Genomic DNA, 25,318 nt, shown 5'->3' with positions numbered 1-25,318 from the left:
CCAGCCGATGTAAACTAAATGCAAATCCACCAGAATTGCATCTGGTTTGTTTGTGTTACAACGATTTGTTGTTTTACGAAGGGTTAATTTACTCTTGAGGGGAACCAACTAGCAGGGAAGTAGCTCGTCCAGGCCACGAATTAGTCGGACACATGACTCTCTGTTAAATTGAACATTGATTTTCCTACACTTTTTGCAGGGAAAACCAACAGGCATATAACATGTTAATATGTGAGTGTAAGAGGCACTTCAATTTAGACAGAAATATGCAAACTGTTTCCCCATTTCCAGGTTTTGCGCTGATCTAAGACGACTGATATTTTGGCTTGAGCTTCATATTGAGCATAAAGATATGAAAGCAGTTGGGGTGTCTCAGCAAAAAAAAAGTAAATTTCCCAAATTGTCGAACTTTTTAGTGTGTACTACTTTCACATTTTTGGGGTAACCCTTTAATGGGTTTAACGCAATTTGTTGGCAATTTCTTCACTTCAGCTTCATCGTCTAGGCTCCCCAAATTTGGGTTTAGCCTCGGGACATGCCCGTAATGACTCGTTCATCAAAACCTCTCTATCTCTCTATTCCTCACATCTCCCCTACTGCTCGCACCAATTAACCACACATCTGTTGAACAAACCTTGTAAAACACGGCCAAGGTGATGAAATTAAGACTGTGTGTGTGTGTGTGTGTGTGTGTGTGTGTGTGTGTGTGTGTGTGTGTGTGTGTGTGTGTGTGTGTGTGTGTGTGTGTGTGTGTGTGTGTTGGCAGGCATTAGCAGTAAAATAGTGTTAATCCTTGTTGTAGAGTGTCTTCCATTAGGTAGAGTATCAGCCTCTCTGCAGGGAATCAGCTTACTGACAGACACACTTATTCCTTATTCATCCTCCTACACACACACACCTAGAAGGTTGTTCAAAAACTAAACAAAGCGGGAATTAAGTAACCACACATTGCCCCCATGTGTAAAAAGGAAAAGATTTGGGACCAGACAGATGCTCATGTATAAATGTGGCCAAATGGTCCAGCGATGAACAAATAAAGACATAGTGAGGTGTATTTGGCCCCTGGGGACTTATACATTAAACAATTTGAGGTTTGTGTTATTTCAGGACTTACCCAGGTTGTTTTTTTGCCGTCTCAATACCACAGTCCATTGCTCTTTATATAACCCTCTAGAGTATATTTAAAAATGTGACCCTTTTTATCCACAGAGACATTACTCTCCAACACCGAATATTATCCACTGAATTTAGTATTAAATTCTCTCCTTTTGCTCTTTCCTCCTCTTCAGAACCAGCGGGAGCAGAACTACACAGTGTTGAAGACTCGCTCCAACATGATGACAGTGGACGGGCTGAAGCCAGGGACCACCTACGTGTTCAGGGTCAGGGCTCGGACCGACGGGGGATATGGGAGCTACGGTGGAGAGATTGAATTGGAAACCAGCCACGAAGGTAAAGACACGATTTATACTATTTACCTCTTCTTTTGGTTCTGTGAAATTGGACCATCATTTCTGCATCTATTTTCCTTGTTTCTAAATGTCCCGTGCCGTTTTACTGCAAAATATTGCACAGAAAATAGTTACATGCCAGTTCTTTGAAATCAATTCAGGTATTAAAAGATTACAACATTAGTGCAGAAAACAACTGTGCTTGCATATTGTATCACAGTACATTACAGTAAGTGTCTGATTTAAACTTCCTGTAACATCATTGCATTCATCCAAAAGGCTTTATTTGTTGTCAGATTAAGAAAACAAACCAGCAAAAAGGTATCCGAGAAGTACGTATACGTTAAAAAGGAGACAATCCTATTTCACTGCAAATGAGAAACAATCATGCTTTCATGGATGGTGAATGTAATTCGGTGTTTTGATTCCCACAACCAGAGAAAAACTAGTGAAAGGGTAGTAGAAGTTTGAACCTGGCAGAAATCATGCTAACAACCATACATTTAAAAACCAGGGTATGGAAACACCAGGCATCCTCATAATTCAATTTGACCTGAACTAGACATCTGACTGGTTTTATTCCTATCCAACTACTACACTAGTGTCAAGATCATAACTGTATGTGCCTAAACGAGGCTGTGTACATAAATTAAAAATGTATTCCATACTTATAGACTTTGGTAAAGAAGAAAAGGAGACACAAAAAAAATCCATGCTGGCTTCGATTCAGGACAGAGGGGCCGGGCCTCACAAACAGCTCTATCGAGATTTTTTCAATCCCTCTGTCACTCGTCCTTTACTCCTTTGTTTGCTGTCATCCCCTTTCATTATCGCTTCATTATGTGCTCTAGGATTTTCTGATTTAGAGTCCCCATAATGTGCTCTTTAAAGTAAACATTGATTCCCAGGCAGGCAGGCAGAGTGGGATGAATCAGTTAATGTATAACAGTGCACTATAGATTTGTTTGTATGGCATACAGTGGGCACACATTAGCCTACTAATCATTCAATAATCAATAAAAGTACTTTGAAGCTGGGTTTTAGTGCTGTCATGCAACACATGTCCAGAATGCAACTGTAGAAAAACTGTGACTGTATGGAGCTCAGTACACAGGTTGGGGATAACTGTTACAAAGCTGTCAATGAGTCTTCATAGTCAAGTTCAGTGCTGTGAGATTGAGGATTCCCCACATTCAGATGACCCAGGAGGAATCATATCGAGGTTGTCCAATCAAATCAATGATATGGATTGGTAGAGAAGGCTGTCAATGTTCGCAGCAGTAAATGTAATAGAACATCAATGATTCACACACACACACACACACACACACACACACACACACACACACACACACACACACACACACACACACACACACACACACACACACACACACACACACACACACACACACACACACACACACACACACACACACACACACACACACGTCAGCTCATGCTTTGCTAAGCCCGATAAATGGGGCATTTGTTTTGAGTAATGGCTCGATTGGTGTGGCGTAAAAATCGATGCATCTCTGCAGAAAGTTCTCGGCAGTAGCCTTGTTATGTGCAATGTTAACATATCCATTTGGACAGTGTGGCCGAATGGGAATGGCTTTCCTGTCCACTCTCATAGCCTCACAGGCGATGCAGAGCGGGAGAGCGCTTTTCATCAAGGACCTTACTTACTATTCCATCCTCCTCCATCGCTCACTTTTACTCTCTCTTTTTTCCCTCTCCTTCAACCTCTGTCTTTTATCTTCTTTTCTAATGCTATCATATTTCATTCTCTCTTCCGCTCCACATTCACCTTGCTCTCTTTTTTTACCCACAGCCTCCCTGCATCTCCCCTCCCAAAGTAAATGTCCTAATCATCTTTACATGTTCCTGTATGCATATTACTATTAATTCGCTATGTTCCCTTTGTCTCCTATATAGATGTTTTTGCTATCGGGGACCCTAACCAGTCCACCATTCTTGCTGTATCCATCGCCGGAGGAATCGTTCTCCTCATCTTCCTTGTGACTTGCTTCGTTGTCAGCGGAAGGTAGGGACACTTAAGTACTCAAAACACATGATCAGTAGGAATTAAGACAATCTAAAAATGACCCTAAACAAGGTTGTTTATGACACCTTAAATACTCAACAATATTCAACATGTTCATCATTATCAATAAATCTGATGAAAAGACAGAACATACAAATTGCTCTCACTACCTTAGTAAAAGATCAATCTTATTCCTCTGCTACATGTCTCCATTTTTGTCCAAAATCTCTTGAAAACACATTAAAGAGCGCCAATTTGGATCCAGCTGTCGAATTGATCTCTTATGAACATCTAATGAATGAACTTCTAATGAGCGTGGGTACTGTAGTTTATTATCAGTCAGTCTCATGGACTCCGTCTTGCTGCCTAACAAATTCACTTAGTTGCAGCATTTAGTTGGAGAAAAACCAAATTGCCAAGCTGCTTTCAGGAAATCATTTAGCATTTCCTAAAACTAAAAGTATATACTTGTTCTTTTTTAAAGATTTATGTAGAAGAACTAGTAAGGGCCTATGGACTTTGTGTCATGGACAGGAAGTGGGAACAACTGACAGACAGAGTAACAAATCGTTGGTTTTGGTGTTACCATTTCGCTGACAGAACACAAAAAAAAGAATATTACCTTACAACTTAATTTGCTGTTATACAGTTTTAACACCATTATGAGTGACTTCGGGTTATGCCACTGACAGCTTTAATCTGATCGTGGCACATTGAAGGTAGCCTGGTCCTTCAGACCTTTTACCTGAAGGCGGGTAATCTGTTGAATTGGATCAGCCCAGTGCCACTCTGGATCTGCCATAACCAATCGCTAACGTTTGGTCGTGACGTATGGTCATTCACCACCAACGGAGCGAGCTGGAAAATCAAACTTCTCCCGACTTCTCCTCAAACATTGTTTTTGCTCCGGCTTTAACTTCTGGATATTCGGCAACGTTCCACAACCGAATGGCTTCGCTCCCATCTCTCTCCACCCTATTGCTGAACTACAACTCAAACTCGCGCACGACCTCAACGTCATCGTTCTCAGCCACTCCCTCTGCTCGCTGATTGGACCAGTAAAGATTGGCCAGAGAAAACCTGCGAATATACCGAAAACCCAGACCTAGTACTGAATGGAAATGAGAATTGAGTGGAAGTACGTAGGAGGGTGGAGCCAGGCTACATTGAAGGGTCAACAACAGAGAAGTTGAAGCCGTCTGAACTTAGTACGGCCATGAGGTTCCGTCTTCACTGTCCTAATATAAAATAATAGCTCATGCCTACCCAAAAAATCTGTCACTAATCCTATGCTATTACTGTTCATATTTATTCATGGGAACACAAAGGCTAAGAACAATTTTCCACTTGGTCTCACGTCATATCGCTTTGCCTCTTTCTAAGAAATTACAACGTGTGAGTGTGCTGAAGCAGGGCCTCCAACTTTGACATTTATACTGCTGCTGAAGCTTAAACTAAAGGCTGTGTTATTCTGTATGTGAAGAGCATGGACTCACTATGATCAGTCTCTGTGAAGGTTAGGCTGCTGTTAGTGCTCAATCTCAAAGAAGGCCAAAGAGGAATGGGAGACGAATGGGAGATGAGAGGGAGAAAGGAAAATAAAAGAATGCCCATTGGTAAAAGGCGAGGGAGATGAAAGCATCGGGCTCTTTGGACGGAGAAAAAAGGTACAATGGCAAGAGAGCAGGCGAGACGAGGAAGAGGGATGACAGCATCTGTGATTTACCGTGCCTGCAACTAAATGTTTATCTTCTATGAGCTCCGCCTAGATTAGCTACATGTTAAGGAATAGAAACACACACACACACACACACACACACAAACATACACACACTAAAAACATTAGTATTGATTCAGGTGATTGCTTATCAGGCTGAGTGCTCTATTCACTATTGACTAGGAGGGATGTAATCAGTGGAGACGCTTGTGTTACACACACACAAACACACACACACACACACATACACACTCACTCACATACATGCATACAAAGCACGTGAATGGCAGCACATCGGTAAGAAATTCATCAGAGGGGAATTATGAGGTTGTGTATGTAAGCATCAAAACAACCTGTTAAACACAGTGTTATATGAACACACATGATGACACACACTCACACTCAACTAATCAGGTTTCACAGGATGGGGAGGTGTTAACTAGGTTTTACAGAAGGGTCGATGCACCACCATCAATTTCAGCCCCCTCCTCTCCCTCTCTCTTCATCTTCCCCTCACTCCGTCTCTATCTTTCTTTCTACCTTTCAGAGGTGGGGACGCTTGGGAGGAAGTACTGTTGATTACTGCTTTCTATTAAACAACATCTGTACATCTGTCAAAATGTGTATGTGTGTTAAAGTGGGGTGTGTTTGTAGCTGGGGAATCCGGCGATGATCAAAGCTACATCACTAGAGACAAGAGCAGGAGAGCTCAAGGGGAAAGATGGACAGAAGTAAGGTAAAGAAGGGAAACAAGTGGAGAATAAAATGAGGGCTTATTAGATTGGCAGTGGGAATGACAGACTGTAGCGAGGAGGGGGGGTGAGGAAAAACATCTGAAGTATGTTTGCGCCACTAGAGAGCTACAATTTGAGATGGTGTAAAAGATAGAGAGAAAGAGGAGGGATGGAAAAAGAAAAAGGCAATTGATGGATGGAGGAGGAGAGCCGGCGGCACAACAGGGAGAGGTGCAAGGAGCGAGAGATGAAAAGATAGATTACAAGTGTGTTTGAGAGACGAGGAGGAAGACTTGGAGAGATGATGGGTGGGCGATTGCACTTTTAGGTGCAATAGGAGTGTCATACTTCAGGTTTTGGAGGAACTGGGAGAAATTTAAAAATAAGGATTGGTCTTCTCTCTTCTCTTGTTGCACATGCCTCCCTCTTTTCATCTACTAAACCTTCAATCTTATCTGTCATTCAGTCCATTTCTCGCCCTTTTCACTCTGCTTCTGCTTTTCTCTTCATTTTCCTTCATCTTTGGCTCTCTGGCTTTCATTTCCTGTCGCGTTCCTGAAATTAACATTTGGATGTAACCCCCTCCACAATGTATAGATAATCTGATGTATTTCCTGAGACCGGTTCAATATGGACGATGATTAAATTTGAATTGAAATTGACACTGAGAGTCAGCCAGGGTTGAAATAATTTCCCACTAGACCTTTGTAAGGGCCCTTTTCTCCCTAAATGTCAGCTGTTTAAATCATTTCCCCAATAATCACTGGACTGGATACAAGGGCTGCAGAGCTTTTTCTTCTTGTTTTACACCTAGTACACCTATCGGACTCACAATCCCCGCCACATTTCTAACAGTCTGATAGAGATAATTTTATCTCTGTACTATAAAACAACAATGAATGCCCGTACAGTGTTTCTCACTCACACACACATAAACTCCCCACAGCCCTTGCTGGCAGGGTACTGCACAGCTACGCCTCATAAACGGGCTGATTTGCAGGCCATTCTGTTCTGTCCTGTTCTCGTTTAATAAAGTGCTGTTATGCTATTGTTACCGCAGGAGGGAAAACATGAAAAAATGTCCAAAGCTCCTTCGACGCAGCACGGCGCTGACAAATCACACCAGTTATTGCTGTGTGCGTGCCATTATTGCTCTGCGAGTGCACAGGCACACAAGTGTGTGTTTGTGGTGTGTGAAGTTTTCTGTCCTCCTGAGGGTGCTTTGGCAGGCTGGCAGGTGCGAGCGATGGGAAGCTAGCAAGCGACTGGCATCGCCACGGACTCAGCAGATGGCCTTTCACTCAAAAAGCATTCTCCCTTTCGGTCCTCACTTTCTCTCACTCCTTGTTAAACATGTTACAACTTCAGGCTCCCAGCATCCGTGTGTTCTTGAGTGTGTGTGCCTTTGTTTTGTCTGCAGTCTAATGATTCTCAAGCCTTCCAACCATCTACTTTTCAGAAAAGCTGCAGGCTTTGGTTGTATGCCAGATTCCTGTGTTTTTTTGTTATCGTGTTTTTAATGTGGGCGTTTTGGTGAGAAGTCAGCATGAATTTGTTCCATCTATGTGATGCCTGTTTTATTAGATTTTTTAAGCCATCTCATCTGCTATGTGTGTCTTAGTCTGCCTTTATGGAGCAATCTGTTGTCAGAGATGGAGACTGGATTGATGCCAATCTGCTAAGAAACTGTCTGAAAATTAGTTATTAATTGGATTTAAAGTGAATGAAAGTTATTTATAAAGCTAGATAGTTTCCTACAGATTTAAGCTGGAACAGAAACCACTTGTTTGCCATCTTGCGGGGGAGTCTGTTTTTATCCATGACAATAAGAGGAACAAACTTTCCACAGGCAGCTTCAACAAGCTTGAAAAATATTTGAAAAACACACAGCGAAAGGCCAAGGAGAAAGCCGCGCAGAAAAGTGAGATGTCATTATAACGTGGGTAATTCTACCAGAATGAACTTCTCAGTTGTGCTTATCCAACACATTAACAGCTCTTCCTTTTCAACACAAAAGCATGTTCAGTTGGTGAGCATGTTTGTGTGCGTAAGCTCTTTTACCTCGGAAGCATCTGTTGTGGCAGCCCAGGGTTATTCTTAAAAACTTAATGACACAAAAGAGGAAAGGAAGAATAAAAAAAAAATGAAGCTTGTGCTGGTAAACATGCTGTTGACAGAGGAGAGAGAAGAAATAGTGAGAAGTGTGTGTGTGCCTGCTCGAAAGGAGAAGCTAAATTAAACCCCCCCAAAACAACAATTTGTGAAGGTTGTTTTGGTGTGGGAGAGGAGTACAAATTAATGAAATGCTGGTTTTGAAACACACAAACAGGGAATGAAAAAAGGAAGAAAACCAAGCTATAATAGTCACATGTTAATGGTACTTTTGGTGGTTTAGTGGAGGTAGAAAGCAGCCAATGCATTCCCTTCCCTGTGGGTGGTGTTGGACTGTTTGCGTGATAATAGCACTAATAATGATTTGGCAGCCAGTCGATTCCCTGTATCTGAAACCAAACAGGCCTGTGTGGGGAGCTGTGAGTGCATATATGCGATGAGGATGCGTGTGTAATGTCATTAGACAGATTTCTATGTGTTGCTTGGATGCCAGTGCTTTCGATTAATATGGCTAAGCTGGAGGGTGTAGCTGAATACAGCTTTGTCTGCAGAATGCTTAGAAAGTAGCTTACAAACTCTGCTATTATAGCAGCTAGTTGCCGCAGGTGCAAAACTATTTCACACAGGCGTTATGCAAATGAGCCGATGTTGCAGTGAGATTGATCAAATGTCCTATAAACATCAGACAAATCCAACATGATTTCTGTTGGGGTTTTTTGAAAAGTTTATAGCGCATACATTTCCTGATCCACACACACACACAGAAGCGCACACATTACGATGGTAACCTAATCAAGTTGTGTTGGTGTAGTAACATCATTAGGGGGATTAGTTTAACACTGATCTACACACTGATCTGTTAGACATTTAAAGATACACTTGGCCAAATGATAAAGACGACATGCTTATCTACTCCCTCTACCACTCTCTCTATCCTCTCTCATTTGACCTTTTCACCAGGTTGTTAAAAATTCTGCTACATTACACCAATTACGGCAGACCTGCTCCGGAGCTCGCCGCTTCTCCGCCACCTCTTCTTTCTCTTTCCATGCCTTCCATTACCACTCTCTTTAATGAGCAGGAGCTAAATGAAATGTTTCCAAACAGGTTGTTAATGAAACATGGACAGATTTATTGCTCATAACTCTTCAGCTAATCATTTCCCCTTCCTAATAATTAGCCAGAGCTGAGTAAATCTTTTTACACTGTGGTCAGAGAGTGTTGAGACGCTGCCAAACGTCCAAGGTGAAGAGAGGGAGAGCAAGAGAGGGCCACAGGAATTGGAGTAATCTTGCTCACTTGTGTTCCTGAGCGTTACCTCAACCAAACTTTTTGTCACTTTGTTTTGTTTTTGTCATGCTGTTTTGACTCTTAATTAATCATCTGCAATCACCTTTCATGAACTTCATTGCTGATTAGCGCCCGAGCAGTGAATGCATTTGTTTTCCGGGTTTGTGAGCGCGGCTTAATTTCGCCCGTGAAATAATGAATGAATTTAATCCATTGATTTCATTCCCAGTAATTATTTTTTATTTAATAGCTTGATATTAAATAGAATCACCATTATCATGAGTAATGATGATAGCGGCGGGGTGTATGCCTCCGTGTGTGTTTCAGTTTGTATATGCGAGTAGGTGGTGGAGAAAGGAGGATAGATGTGTCATTTCATTGTGTCATGCCAGAGGGGTGACTAATGATTTACTGATTTCATTTTTCTAGTCATTCTGATTAGCAGTGGGAAAATAATGTGGAGGGACAGGAAATGAAACAGGAGACGAGAGGAGAAGAGAGGAGAGGAAAGGAAAGGTTTGAATGATACCCTCTGACGCTTCCTTGTCTCGGAGTGTATCAATTTCTTGTCCCGTTTTGCAGCCGGCCTCTAATCCTATAAAAGGTGGCCAGTCATATAAAACAAACTAGGTGATACAACGCAGCTCGGAACTACACGCACTTTATTCGCTCTCTTCACGTCTCAGTTGAACATTAGTCCAAGGTTATTCACTGTTATTAAGACAAACAATCTTATCTCTTGTCTCTCTTGTCTCTCCTGTCAACAACACATCATCGCCCACTTACCGAGTTCACCTTTGGCTTGCCGCTTTTGTCCCTCTTTGTTTCAAGGTTATTCCACCATCTATATTTACACCTTGCCTTCAACCTTTCTCTGCCGCTAGTGCATAATAGAGCTTTTTATCCTGCTCTGCCATAGTTCCCGCCTCGCTCGATCTTCTCTTTGCATCCCTTTTCTTCTCTGTCACTATGTTCTCTCCATTTTCCCCACTCTCCCCACCCTCCTTTTCGCCTTTTCCCATCTGATTCAAACACAAACTCTAGGGGCTTGGCTGACTCTATGGTGAACTGCTGGCAGTCATCGCTTTAAAAACATTAGGTCAGATAATGCAGTAGCGTGTGTGTTTGGAGTGATGATCTCCATCTAAATCAGACATCTGACAGTGGTTGTTACTGACGTGACAGCAGAATCACTGAGTGCTGGTTTTAATTATCAGAGGAAGTACAAATCAGTGCAGCTCAGTGAAGAAGAGATTGTCTCTCACTCTTTAAAGCCTGTTAGTCTGAGGGGGGAAACGGGAGCAGCAGAAGAGCTTAAGGCTAAATAGACCAAAAAGGAAAAAAGAGATGGCCCGCTTTAACACTTTATAATCTTAAAGATTTACTAAATCAGGCGGATGGACCACCTGCATTTCGACTTGCAACTGTATCTATCTTTATTGATCAAGGTTAAAAATGTCTGATATATTAGTGCCATGATCACACACATATTGTGTAAAATATACTAAATATTTGATGTTCTAGAAGGCTAGCGTGCAATAATTTGATTTAAAAAAATAAAGAAAGCTGCCCCTAGGGGAAATCAGTACAGTATGATAAGGGAATGGTAAAAACGACTTTCTGACAAAAGGACGTTTTGAATTCAGCATTTATCATGTGCCTTTCTTTATTCCCTGTGTCAAGTGGACTCCAATTCAAATGTTTATCTCGTGTTAGCCTTGTGACACACTGGTGACCTACCTTAAGTGAAGAATCTGGCTTCTTCTATTGAGTCTAAGTGGGTGAAAACAATGAAAGAATATGGCATGGGTGTACAACTCACTGGGTCAATTCTCTCCAATTTACTGTTCAAGTTTGTCCATTCTTTTGTTTTCTAACTGTCAGGACACATCCTGCAGCCGCTTGACTGACACTCCTGTCGTTGTCATCTGCTCTAAATCAACGCTCATTCCTTTCTCTTACTCAACTTCACGGAGGAGCTTTGTGCGGATAGAGTTGCTCTTTCCTTCTTAATCCTCAATCAATGTAGCCAATATATAGCACCTCAATCCCTCCTTGATTCTAGCATCTCCTCTCCTGCATATTTGCTTCCTGTTTACTAACAACATTTCTTTTTGTTTTCATAATATGTCTCCTTTTCCTCTTTAGCACCTGCATCACACAAAACTGCCCCACCCCTCTTCCTCTGCACTTCCCTTATATTAACCTTTAAGTTTCTATTCCTATATGGCTGCCTCCCTCATCTCCCTGGCTCTTCCCCTCCATCTGATTGTTTGTTAGTTGGTATGCAGGCTTGGACCCCCATTGTGCGTTCTTGCCTGTCAGCACTCTCTTTTTTCCCTCTCCACCTCTCTCCCGCTCTCTTTATTTCCTTGCAGCTCCCAGTGACCACTCTCTCTATCAAAAGAAAAAAAACTGCATGAAGAAACAGAAAGCAGAGGACAGGGTCTGTTGGGGGGAGGATAAATAGGATATTGGAAAAAGGAATGGTTTAACTTAAAAGAAGAATTAAGAAAGAATGTAACACCCTGAGAGATAAAGGGCGGGAGGGGAGAGGAAAAGAGGGAGGGGCAACGGCAACGATAATATATGGATGGAGTTCTATGAAGGTGGGAGCTTGCTAGCAGAATGACAAATGGGTCTCGAGTGACAGAGTATTATATTAAAAAGTAAATTGATATGCAAATGTGGAATGTGTGGCTTTGGAGGACAGGGATAGCCTTTTGTCCTCACTGAAGTGGAACAGAGAGAGGCAGAGAGAAAGGTGAGAGCCGGGGTGTGATAGTGATATTGCAGTCCATTAAAGTGCGTGTTTTTGCGTGACTGGTATAGGGGTGTGTACTTTAAAACTGCAGAATACACAGATGTGTCCAGGATTGTGTGTTTACTGTATGAAACAGCAGAGTATAGTGTAATTAGACGGCAGCTAAGTGGAACAATGATTTCTCCAGCATTGACAGATAGCGCTAACTTCCCTATGCAGCATAAAGAAGCAGCAATTGGTCATGCGAGGAGGACTATCTCATTACAAAATCTGCTATAGCTCAAGAGGCTCATAGTGTAAACTGAAAATGTGTAGCATCCGAATCAAAAGCAGACAAGGCCAACTCAACAAGGCTGGAGAGTGACAAAAAGCAGGAGCCACACATGAACAGTGGAGTGTGAACTTTTGCTGAAAGACATCTGAAAATGTATATCTGAAACTTTGTCTTGAATGCAAGGTTTGGATGAGTGCTGTTTGTGATGTGTTAAAACAAAACGAAGAACCTCAATGCAAACTACAAAAGCGAAAAAATGATATTGTATAAATGCTTTTAATGACAGTAGTGGATATTTGAGGGACAGTAAATAAATGTATACATTTACTTTTTATTAAGGAAACATGGTTGAATTTCAACACATGTTCTGTAATGTATTTTGAATACATTGGAGGGATTATACAAAAAAGCGTCAAATAAATGGTTAAGCTAGAGCGAAACTTGGAAAGCGCAGACCCCCACCAAGGTGTTTGTGAACAAGAAAATAATGTTTGTATCCGCCCTGTGACTCAGATCCACTCCATAATTAAATGGGCCATAGTTTTTCCGCAACTCAGCACCAAACCAAATCTAAAACATTACCTCCATGGCGAAGGTAAATATATTGATCTAGAAGATTGACCTTAAATCAAAAAGAACATTTTGACAGAAAGCTTAACAAAGGGAAAGCTTAACACGTGATTAGCATATGACAGCTGTTTGGTATGCTCCATTGTTTTCGTTTGCCAACTGCTGCCACATATTACCACCTTCAAATTTGAAAACTTAGTGAACAATACTCCTCTGTTAAGTTCCAAACTCTTTAATGGATTAATATTGCATGGACTCTGTTGAAGGTATTAAATAAAATATCTATTACCAACACATAGACACAGCTGTCGGGGGGAACAAAAGCCACAGCCATGTCAGGTTTGTGCCATGTTTAAGACTGCAGTGCTAATGATTCATGACACTTCTAACTGAAGAGGAGAAATGAGTCCCTCTGTAATTACTATGGAAATGTGTTCATTTCCCATCAGACAGACATACACACACACAGACACACACATACACACACTTTCATATGCAGCCATGCACCCATGGAGACACTAGCACGGATACACATCCAGCATTGACGGGGAAGTGTTTTGAACCTAGGTTTTCCTAAACTAGATGTGTGTGTGTGTGTGTGTGTGTGTGTGTGTGTGTGTGTGTGTGTGTGTGTGTGTGTGTGTGTGTGTGTGTGTGTGTGTGTGTGTGTGTCCCCACGGGATTGTCACAGTTGGAGCAGAGGTGTGACCCATGTCCCCGTCCCCCATATGCTCTAAACACATGCCCCTAAGCACTGCCTGTGCATGTGTGTGTGTCAAGGGGGTAATGATAGTCCCTTGGTGTTTGACTGGCTTGAGCCCAGCTGATAACCAGGTGGGGCCCAAAAATCATTATGCCCCCTCCTCTTTATCCCCAAATACCAGCAACCGGTCTCTACCCGTATGTGTGTGTGCCTGTATATTCCCAAAATGGCCTATTGATGTCTGGGTTTTTCCATGCATTCAGCTGTGTAAAATCAACACAGGGATTAAACACCAAATGACAGAGATTTACTGAGCCCAGCGAGACCCCATCTTTCTCCATTTCGGTCCTAATGTCCCTTATTATCACTTTCGGCTCTTTCACACTCAGTATTCTGCTTTGTGATTATCTTTGTATTGTATTTATCCAACTTATTCACTCCTGTTTTTTATTTGTAAAATTGTGCTAGCTGTTTCTGTAAGTCTGCTTTTCTCCTCCACTCTGCTTCCTTAAACTATACAGGGCTGTGGTGCTGATTCCCAGTTACTCTTGGCTCTTAGCCCACATCAATTTATCTTCCTGATGGAAAGACAAACTGACTGGTTGCTGCTTTACTCTTACAACAGTTGAGGAGGATTGCACATGTGTGGAAAAGAGGGGCGCTTAGGAGGCTGTAGTATTTATGTCGTGTTTAGTACCTCGTTATCCGAAACTTTCATTTTATGTTTTTTTGTCCTAAAATGTTTGAGCCAAATTTTAAAGAGCCGTAAATCTCAAAGACACTGTTATAGCTTATCAGGGCTGTTAAACACTGTTAGAGGTGGAAGCTCAACTTAGGGGAAAGGATGTCCACTGGCACAAACATAAAACACACACACACACACACACACACACACACACACACACACACACACACACACACACACACACACACACACACACACACACACACACACACACACACACACACACACACACACACACACACACACGCCTATAAAATAGAGTTAGTTCAACACTTCCTCACAGCTGGACGGCAGGATTGAGTTGATCAATTTGTCAATATTTTCTTTTGATCCTTTGACTGACCTGCACTCCAGGGGGGTGTGCATACAGGGGTGGAAAAAGGGCATAGAGCTTTGTGTGTGTGATGCATCATAATATTGAAGGCAGTTGTTAACAGCCAGAGGGGTGCATAGATGGCTCAAGAGGGGTTCTTTTAAGCATACATTTGCCTCTATAGGGACATCTATGACACACACACACACACACACACACACACACACACACACACACACACACACACACACACACACACACACACACACACACACACACACACACACACACACACACACACACACACAAAGGAGCTTTAGGGGAAGTATGGAATTGACAGGTAGACGCAGAGAAAAACAGTTCGGAGCTCTGTTTCCTCCAGGCTTGTCTGATAAAGAGGAGTGGGTGTGTGGAGACAAAAGGAAATGTCTAGTTGTTCATACAGAGCTACTGGATTCACACATCGTGGCAGAGGATTTTCCTAGAAATATCATAGATTTAATATATCAAGCACCTGTGTTGGATTGCACATACTGACTCAAGGGCATGGGATCTCGTAGACGTGTTATAAAGATTTATTGGTATTTGTGCGGGGGAAATAATCTATACTGTGTACGTAGGTCTATATGCTGGATCATAATCCAGCAATGCATTTTGTTTTTCAGGCACTGTGGGTATATCAAGGCCAAGCAGGACCCTGATGAAGAGAAGATGCAGTTCCAACATGGTCGAGGTAAGACACATACTCATAAATGTTGGCATGTTTTTTGCTGTTAAAATGGGAATGTTTCATTTTGTTATTGATCCCTGTATTCAGTGACATTATGGCATGACGCATTCAAACACATTTAGTTTAATCATTTATAAATGCAATAAAATAAAAATGTCCAGCAGTGGCTCAGTCAGTAGGGGCTTGGACTGGGAATCGTAGGGTTGCCGGTTCAAGTCCCCAAACAGACTTGAAATAAGGAAAGTGGACTGCTACTTGGAGAGGTCCCAGTTCACCTCCTAGGCCCTGCTGTGGTGCCCTTGAGCAAGGCACCGGACACCTCCAATCCCCCCCTCCCCATTGCTCCCCGGGCGCTGCACGATAGCTGCCCACTGCTCCTAGTACTAGGATGGGTTAAATGCAGAGGATTAATTTCACTGTGTGTGCTCTGCTGTGTGCATGTATGTGACTAATAAAGAGGATTTCATCCTCCGATTCTATTCTATCTAAGTGTTGGCTATGCAAGCACCCTACACACTAATAACTTATTTTAACAACTAACATCTTTCAAATCATTTAACATCCCATCACTGCCTGTATTTATGTTTGACATTTTTTCACAGTCCAGGTGCCAAAGTACTCCTACAACTGACAACTAACACTGTTTATTCTCATACAACAGTCACACTTTGTTTGCTTACCTTTTGCTGTATCATGAGAACCGTCCTAGCTACAGAATGACATATAGTGTCTATGTTGTTTCACACTTTCTTGCACAAATGTTTGCTGGCATAGAGAAGCTCCTTATGGGTTCCTGTTAAAATTCTGAGTCATTTTAACACCATTGCCAACAACCTAGTTGTGGGTTCAATTATCACTCAGAGCACCCACAGAGCATCCACACCTAAACTTGCAATTTAACGTGCCTTCACTCTGCAGAAAGGTTAGAGTAGGAATCCTTTCCTCAGAGGGGCAAACCCCTATTGATACTGTTTACTATTCAAACAAATGTTAAATCATACACTGAGCAAAGCTGGCTATATTTCAGGACATTTAGCATTCATCTTTTTTATTAATGTCACCCAATTTTTCCTCTTTTCCTCTCCTGCAGTCAAGCTGCCAGGCAGCAGGATTTACATACATCCTCACACCTACGAAGACCCCAACCAGGCTGTCAGGGACTTTGCCAAAGAGATCGATGCTTCCAATATCCGCATAGAGAGAGTCATTGGAGCTGGTGAGTTGGCAGTGAAATAGTAGTGGATTAATGACGCAAAAGACAGTAAAAATGTAACTTTAATACAAATGACTACTGTCTCTTTATATTTATGTGTGTAGGAGAGTTTGGGGAGGTGTGCAGTGGTCGGCTGCGTGTTCAGGGAAAGAGGGAGATCTACGTGGCCATCAAGAGTCTGAAGGCGGGATACTCTGACAAACAGAGGCGGGACTTCCTGTCGGAGGCCTCCATCATGGGACAGTTTGACCATCCCAACATCATCAGGCTGGAGGGTGTCGTCACAAGATGTGAGTGATGTGTTTGGTTGCGTGACCGTACATTCCCCTATCCTGTCTCCGTGTGTGTGGGTGTGCTGTCGTAAGTGACTGCGTCTGTGTTTCACGTTGCTGTGCGAGAGCCGTTGCTCTTGTAAATAAAAGTTCACCCTGGATCAGACAAAAGCTCTGTTACTATGGCAACACCGTGATGACACATGTGGTGTGCATGCAGACACCAACTGTCCGCCTCTCAAACTGCCACTCATTCTCTTCACATGATTCTGTTAGGCAATTAGAGAGAGTGTGTTCATGTAGGTGAGGTAGACACAGGCCTGGTTCAACAAGATAGCTGATTCGTTATCACTGGGCCTCGCTCTCTCGATCACACTCTTGCTCGCACTCTGTCCGTCTATCCCTCTCTCGTCTCAAACCTCTCAGTCAATGTCCATCTAATCTTCTCATTCAATCCCAGCCCACTTCTCTCTTGTCCCTCTGGTACTCTCTATCTCTGTATCTCTTTGTCTCCTACACTCAAACCCAGAACACGTCAGCGCTAAGCTGGCTAAATTTGAAATCACATCTTTGCCTTTCAGTTTTGATTCTACGACCACACCAAAAGCATAATATGATCTAACATTTAGACTGATGTTGGACAGAATTCATAAGAACCAGTCCCAAAACATTGAGAAGGGGAGCCTAGACCTTGCTGAACCCCCAAGTATGCAAAGTTGTGTTTCTGTGGCGTGGTTTGCATACTTTATGAAACAGTACAACAATAGCAAAGTGCCAACCAATAATGTTAGACTCTACATTATAATCATCAGGTTTTAATGTTAAATAAGTGAGCAACAAAGTTGATGATGAGATAATAACCATATTTACGTTGATTGGAAGCAACTAAATGGCGAGTTGTCGGAATTAAAACACAGTGTATGGACTGCGTTGTTCAGTTTTAGTGCGGAAATCTTTATATAAATGACATGAAAACATGAGCGTGGGCTCACATCTTTTTCTGGTCTGACACCTTGTCATGCAGACGTTTGTTAGAGATCAGACAAGCAAAAGGAAGAGGGAGATAGTCTTCACAAAGAAACAGAATTGTAAACATGCAGGCTGACAAATAAACCTCCACTTTCCCCCTTGTCTCAGTCCCTCTCCTCTGCCTCTGTCACACGCAGAGAAACACACACACACACACACACACACACACACACACACACAAACACACACACACACACACACACACACATCTTGGGTCCATCACACACCGGTGCTCAGTGGCACTTAGGCCAACAATAAAAGAGCAAATGCATATGCATAGGCTTTTATCATGAATATTAATAATTCATAAAGTTAATTGGAAGTGTTTTTTAGCCTCATGAATATTCAGCAGCATGCATATTAGGAATGAGAACCCCACTGCATTTCTTATTCACTTCCTCTTACTCTGTCACTCTTTCTCTCAAACTCTCTCTCTTTCTCATTGTCTAAATAATTCTCGATGTTAACTGTGGCCTTCAGTTAGCAGGATTGAGGCTGTTTGTAGAGGCACTACAGCATCACACTAAATCAAGTTTGTGATTTTAATTCTGGCAGGCAGACATGTAATTACAGCACATTATTTTCAATGCCACAATCCATTCTGATTTAAAATACAAGAAAAAAAAGAATACCGCTAAATCCTTGAAATGTTCTGGCAAAGGACAATAGTGTAGCAGAGTGTTTGGATTGAAAAGAAAGATATAACTCATAAGACGCCGTTAACTTTGCTGTGATCTATGAATATATAAACATGTTTGTGTGTGTGTTGTTTTGCCGCGTTTGCGTGTAACGAGCGTCTGCTTTTACACGCGTTTTCTTTGTGTCTCTCTTCTCACCTGTCTTCACGGCACATTGAGAAGCTGATAGAGCCCCTCAGAAACAAATCTCACCGGCAGAGCAGTAATTTCACAGGTCACAGCCCAGGGTGCGCATGTGAGAGTGAGGGGGTGAGAGTTGAGATGGGTCAATAATTCCTTCAGGCCTTTTTCTCCAGCACCAGCTGGTGCCTTCAAACCGGCCTCAGTCTAATCAGGCAGGCTGACCCTGACTGCTCTGGGCTCAGGTGTGTTGGATTGGTTTGTGGAGGTGTAAATAATTGTAGGATCTACAGTTATACAGTAGGAGTACTATGGGTTGGATAGTACTTTTGCAGTAGTAGCTGTAACAATATAAGTAGCCGTAGTAATGATAATAACAGCAGAAAACATATATATTTATTGTCCTCATCACTGTTGTTTGATATGAAGCTGGAGCTGGAGGAATAATAGCTTGGGTGAATAAGCTAATGTGGCTATGTCCAACACATGTGTGCGGATCAAGCCAAAAAGTGTGACGTGTAAGTGTGAGCAGCCATCATCAAAATGCTGCCCACTGCTGTTAAGAATGTGATAAAACAATCAGAATTGGGCCATAAATTGCAATGTTTAAAACCCTGATGTAAGGAGCTTGAAAGCTGCGGACCGAAGGATTTAACAAACCTGACAGAGCTTTACTAGCTGGTTTTTCTCACTTCCTTTCTCAAGATAAGCTAATCAGCTGCTAGCGGTAGCATCATACTTCTGGGACAAGCATGACCTCATCATCAGGTTACTCACTGCAAGAAAGTGCACTTATAATTGATATTGTTAATGACAGTCTTACAAGTAACACTGTCAGTGTAATAGCAGAAGTACCACTAGTTGCAATAGTTCTGGCAAAAATACAACCTACTAATAGAGGATAGGGATGGTGGCAGTTGTGGTAGCACTAATGGTTATAGTGGCCTTCATTTTAAATTTCAAAGTTGCATTTTGTCTTGTCTTTTATGTTTTTTGCGTGTGTGTGTGTGTGTGTGTGTGTGTGTGTGTGTGTGTGTGTGTGTGTGTGTGTGTGTGTGTGTGTTCTCTCCGCTTAAAACCTCATAAGCCCTGAGCTGTGTGCCTCTCTAATAACCTACTCTGCTGTCTGTCACCTGATTGTTGCTATTGTCATGCTAATTAGAGCACCACATGCGGGAAAAGAGAAAAAATAGATCTTTTTTTTCTCTATCTGTCTCTCTACACATCAGGAAAGTGCAGCAATCTGCCCCCCCCCACATCTACTTATCTTGCCTTCATCTCCCCGGTCCCTCATTTTATCCTTCCATCCTTTATGTGTTTTACAATCGCTGCAACAATCGGCTCATTTGGAAAACCCTCAATTACCAAGCTTCATCTCATCTTTCCACATTGTACACACCCTCACACACACCCCCCCCCACACACACACACACTTGCACACACACGCGCTTCCCTACAAAGGTGCTGTTAAAACCGGCAAAAGCACCCCGTTTTTCCACCCGTCTTCTTTTTGAAGAAACTAGTGATTAGTTTTAACTGTGAGTCTTTGTGCGCTGAACAATAAGTGTTTCAATCTTTCGTGTCAGAGTGTTTGAAAGTATTCATGTTTTGAATAAGTATGCAGATTCGGAGATTGGACTGTAGGGACAATATGAGGAAGAGGAGTAGTGGAAGGGAAAACTTAGAGAAAAGGTGACAACGGGTATGGTACGGATGGAGGTGATGGATGGATGAGATAGGACACAAGAGTTAGGAAATGAGAGGAGATGGGGCTTGAGAACAAATGAGGGCAATGGGGGAAGATGTGCAAAGAGATTTGAGGGGCGGAGAGACAAGAGGAGAGATGGCGAAGAGACAAACGTCAGGAAATGAGAGAAGATGAGAAAGAGAATGGGAGGGAGGAGAGGTGAAGAGAGGAGTGGAGATAAGGTTATTGAGTTCCTGTCGTACTGTTTCTATGTACCCCCCTCATCCTCACATGGTTCTTCCCAGAACTGAGATCTGTCCTGTGTTAAAAGCACGGTATCACTTAGTTCAGAGCCTTAACATTAATCAATACAGCAGTTATTTCATTTTCTCGTTTGAATATTGGGCCATCTCATCCAATAACAGGGTAATGCAGACCACTGGCGCAAATACAGATAGCCAGTCATAATATAATTACCAAGATTTATACAGAATTACACCAACACACAGAAATCGCCTTTCATAATCAACCAGACAGTGTGTGAACGTCAGGTTCAGACCATGACCTGATAGCCACAAAAGTTACTCCGTGGCCACCAAATATCCACTGTAGATGGACCCATTTGGCCAAATGGTTTTCTCATGTTTCTCCTGAATATGTATATATCAATGAAATGAGGGCAACAAAAGCAGTTTTATTGCACTGGTTTCTATTTAAAATCCAATAGGCTGAGTTTTTCTTTTTTTACAACAATAACAAATAGAGATAGAGAGGGGGACTTATTAACTTCTAATAAATTGACTTGCGTATTCCATAAATATATGCTTCTACATTTCCCTATTTTTCTATGGATGTCTTTGTATTTATTGTAGTACGCAGTTAAGTAACACTATGTTAAGTTTCTAACACAGCACACTAGTTTCTTTCTGTACTAGTGTCTATACCTAATCTCTATCACTTTGATACAAACACAGCAATTCACAAGCACACTCAAGGTACGGGGGGAAAGCAGAGACAACACTTTCTTCTCTCAGTTAATAAAGAGCTGTAAAAGAGCAAACTCCTTACTGATCCTTCCCTAACACACTCCACCTGGCAGAACATCAATACCCAATCTGCGCACACTTTCACACACTGGGCGTTTTTTTCAGCTCCACAAACAGCTGCCTTATTTCTAAAGGCGATGAAAGGCTTTAAATTCGAATGAATATGAATGTGATTAGTTAATTATGTGCTTTCAGGAAGAAATTGAGGAGCGTTCATGAGTGTTGGCGGCTCCACAACACGTTGGAGAGGCTGTCATGCCGTTGTGTGTGTGTTTGAAATATGGATGGCATGTGATAAACTCGCAAACAAGAAGTGAAAAGGAGTCATTTTATCATCAAGTATGTGTGTGTTGTTCAGCCGGCACTTGACAAAAACAGACTAAACAAGCTAATATACAGCACGAGGGAGTGTGGTCGGTTTTATTGGTAACCTCTGTTATCTTTCAGAGTTGCAGAGATAATTCTGTATGGCAGGTGTCCAGCTGACGAATAATAATAGCAGAGTGTGTGTGTGTGTGTGTGTGTGTGTGTGTGTGTGTGTGTGTGTGTGTGTGTGTGTGTGTGTGTGTGTGTGTGTGTGTGTGTGTGTGTGTGTGTGTGTGTGTGTGTGTGTGTGCCAGGCTTTATGGTTCTCTAATCCGACACAACAGGATGATTGTGTTTCATTCTTTTGACCGCACCGGGGACCTGAAACTAATAATGTGTGTTAGTACATACTGTACATACTGTACTAACACACCTAGTTGTTTTTTTAAAGGCAAGTCTTTCCTATATGGTTTCAAACACAATTACATAATATACTTTATATAGTGCATTCACAGGGTCTAGAATCTGAGACAAAATTAAGAACACGCTCACAGACACACTCTTCACCACACAAACAAACAAAGGCCTCTATAGGTGGACAGAAGACTGAGAAGAGTCAGATGCTCTTTAATTCAGGATCCCATTAACTGTTTTATCCGTCGCTGTGACAAACACTTACACAAAAGCACACATCTGTTCTCCACCTTAGATCAGATCTGACACCAGGTGGTGGTCATCATGCTGCCACCTCATCCACTTGCCATGCCCTGAAACCAGCCTTGACACACACAAACACTCTCACACACAGCAACACACCACACACAGCCCAGGCCTCGTGTGGCGATAAATGTGACCAGCAGTCCTCACCTCCAGCAGAAGAAAATCCAATTCTCTTTCACTTTTATCCCTGAGACTAATGTTACTGTCAGAGAAGATATCACCACCAGAGACCAGGCGACTCTGTTTGTGTGTGTGTCTGTGTGTGTGTGTGTGTGTGTGTGTGTGTGTGTGTGTGTGTGTGTGTGTGTGTGTGTGTGTGTGTGTGTGTGTGTGTGTGTGTGTGTGTGTGTGTGTGTGTGTGTATTTGCTGCAGTGAGATAGTGAATTCATTTAAGGTGATGTATTGCTGTCTTTACCTACAATCTCACTGTAGGCCTTGCTGGTGTTGTTCCTGCCTTTTCGTGACAAGCTTTTGAGCCCTCCTTTCTTCTTCTTTCCCTCTTCTCCTTTCCTCCCCCTCATATTTCTTTCCTCTTTTCTTCCCTATTCACTTGTTCCTTCCATTTCTTCACTTTCTATCTTAGCTTATTCTTTTTTACTCAAGGTCAAAATTTAAAATGTAAATTCAATAGAGCTTCTTTGGCAACATGTTTTTCAAAGGATTGTTTATGAGCTAATTTCTTGGAAGGACATGGGAGACAGTTTTTCTTAGGAAATAGCACATTTAATTTCCTATTTACTGTGTTCTTTAAGAAGCGTTATAGAGGAAGACGCTCTCTGTCTGCTACTCTTTAGTTTTCCCCTGTAATGATGTCTTTATCTCTCCCCCAGGTTTTTACCCAGCATCTCTAAGCTCTGATGTGGGAAATGTAACCTATTCATCACAACTGACATAGTCCGTGTTAACAAGCCACACACACACACACACATATACACAGCCACACACACACACACACACACACTCTTTTGTACTGCACATGCATGTTTTCTGTGATTGGCAAAGCTCAGCTATAGGGGCGTTGCACCTAGGGAGAACGTTGTAAACAGGGACAACTGCTCTTTTCGGTGTGTGTGTCTATGGGTCTTTGTGTGTGTGTGTGTGTGTGTGTGTGTGTGTGTGTGTGTGTGTGTGTGTGTGTGTGTGTGTGTGTGTGTGTGTGTGTGTGTGTGTGTGTGTGTGTGTGTGCATGTGTGCATGCGTACATGTGATTGTACGTACTTTGTTAATCATTTGTAAGCCCCACCAGATGCAATGCAGGGGACTATATTGCGCGGGGCCTGTCAGTCAACCACCCCTTCTGCCCCTTCTTCGCACAAACACACACTCATGCAGGTGCAGGTGCACATAGCGATCCAACCACAACCCCCTTCCCCTTGAGGCTGATTAGTATTCATGAGATCTCCGGAGGCCCCCCTAATACACACACACACACACACATATTCTGGTGGATTGGTCCATTCTAATTATCTCCTGGCGTTTATGGAGAGGGCTGATTAGAAGCTGTCAGTGTGACTGATGACGACATGCCATGTTATCCCCAAGAGACAGTCAGAGAGGGAGGTTGGTCACAGCTGTGGACTCCACTTTTTCTCTTTCTCTGTCCTGGTCTCTTTATGGTTGCTGTCTTTGTTCCTTGTAATTCTGTAATTCCACTAACAACAGCCTTGTTATCTGCCTCCGTAGGTAAACCAGTGATGATCATAACGGAGTTCATGGAAAACGGATCTCTGGACACTTTTCTCAAGGTGAGTAACCGTTCAGCTGGAGAAAACATGGCACCCACATTTCTTCCAAGGTTAGGGCCACAAATCTTAACAAAGGCCATTCCAAAAATGATGTCCCAGCTGTGTGTGTAATGTTTGAAATTCCATTCTCCCCAGATTGCTTTACTTAAGGGCACAATTTTTGGCTGAAATTGGCTTTCATGTTTTAGCCACAACACACAAAACATTTTACAACAAGGGCTTGAGTTAACAAGGACCCATTCAAAGTAGCTTTCTCAATATCTCAATCTCAATATTAAAAGGCAACAAAACCAGCGTGCGTAGAAAAAAGAATCAGAATCAAGTACCTCGCAATAAACTTGATTTTGATTCTGATTCTAAAGGTAGTGATGATAATCATGATATATTGAGTTTACAGACACTGAACTTTTTTCTTAGTGTGAATAGCGAAAAGGATCGGAACATAAACAGTCAGAGGGATAATTGCCCCCCCCCCCGCACTTTTATCAAATGATGGTTGATACTAAGTTTATGAAATTCACTTAGAGACCATATCCCAGGGCAGAAAACAGCAGCACACTGCTGACAAATAGGCAATAAAGCAAAGAAAAGTGTATTGCTTTGTGAGTAAGATTTTGCTTTGTCAGGGGATACAAAAATGAACAGCTCATACAGTGTGAGTGTAATGTAAACCAACAACAATCATGACAGCAACTGAGATAAATATTGAAAATAACCTCTCAATGCCAAAGAAATTCAACAGAAATATGCATCATTACGACTAAATACAGAAAAATAGCCAGCAAATATTTCTAGAGACATTTATTAAGCTGAAGTCTCGGTACAAGATAACAATCAGTAATAAAATGTAAGTATAAATCCATTTCAGTTTATTACAAATTTGAGTCCAAAAAGGCAGACATTACCCAAGGTTAATGCTGAATCCCTTATCAAGGAACAGCCTTAAAAATCAAAGGAAGTCTGTTATTGAAATCGACATTATGACAAGAGTTAGAGGAGCCTGCCACTCAATACGTCAAAACATGAAT

The 25,318-nt window shown here is 42.1% G+C and overlaps 1 protein-coding gene across 2 annotated transcripts in view; it reads left to right on the top strand.

The window, feature by feature from the left end:
• Window positions 1-25,318, top strand: part of epha4b (eph receptor A4b) — an 80,148-nt gene that overhangs the window by 45,277 nt on the left and 9,553 nt on the right. For both annotated transcript variants that reach the window (XM_063885486.1, XM_063885485.1), the window contains exons 9-14: window positions 1,290-1,452; window positions 3,393-3,501; window positions 15,389-15,456; window positions 16,544-16,669; window positions 16,771-16,956; window positions 24,229-24,290. In XM_063885486.1, the coding sequence (XP_063741556.1) occupies window positions 1,290-1,452; window positions 3,393-3,501; window positions 15,389-15,456; window positions 16,544-16,669; window positions 16,771-16,956; window positions 24,229-24,290 (714 nt within the window). The remainder of the gene's footprint in view (window positions 1-1,289; window positions 1,453-3,392; window positions 3,502-15,388; window positions 15,457-16,543; window positions 16,670-16,770; window positions 16,957-24,228; window positions 24,291-25,318) is intronic.

This window comes from Eleginops maclovinus, chromosome 6 (assembly GCF_036324505.1).
Source record: "Eleginops maclovinus isolate JMC-PN-2008 ecotype Puerto Natales chromosome 6, JC_Emac_rtc_rv5, whole genome shotgun sequence".
Lineage (NCBI taxonomy): Eukaryota > Metazoa > Chordata > Actinopteri > Perciformes > Eleginopidae > Eleginops > Eleginops maclovinus.
The sequence above is the reverse complement of the archived record's forward strand: the minus strand, read 5'-3'. Positions and strand labels throughout refer to the sequence as shown.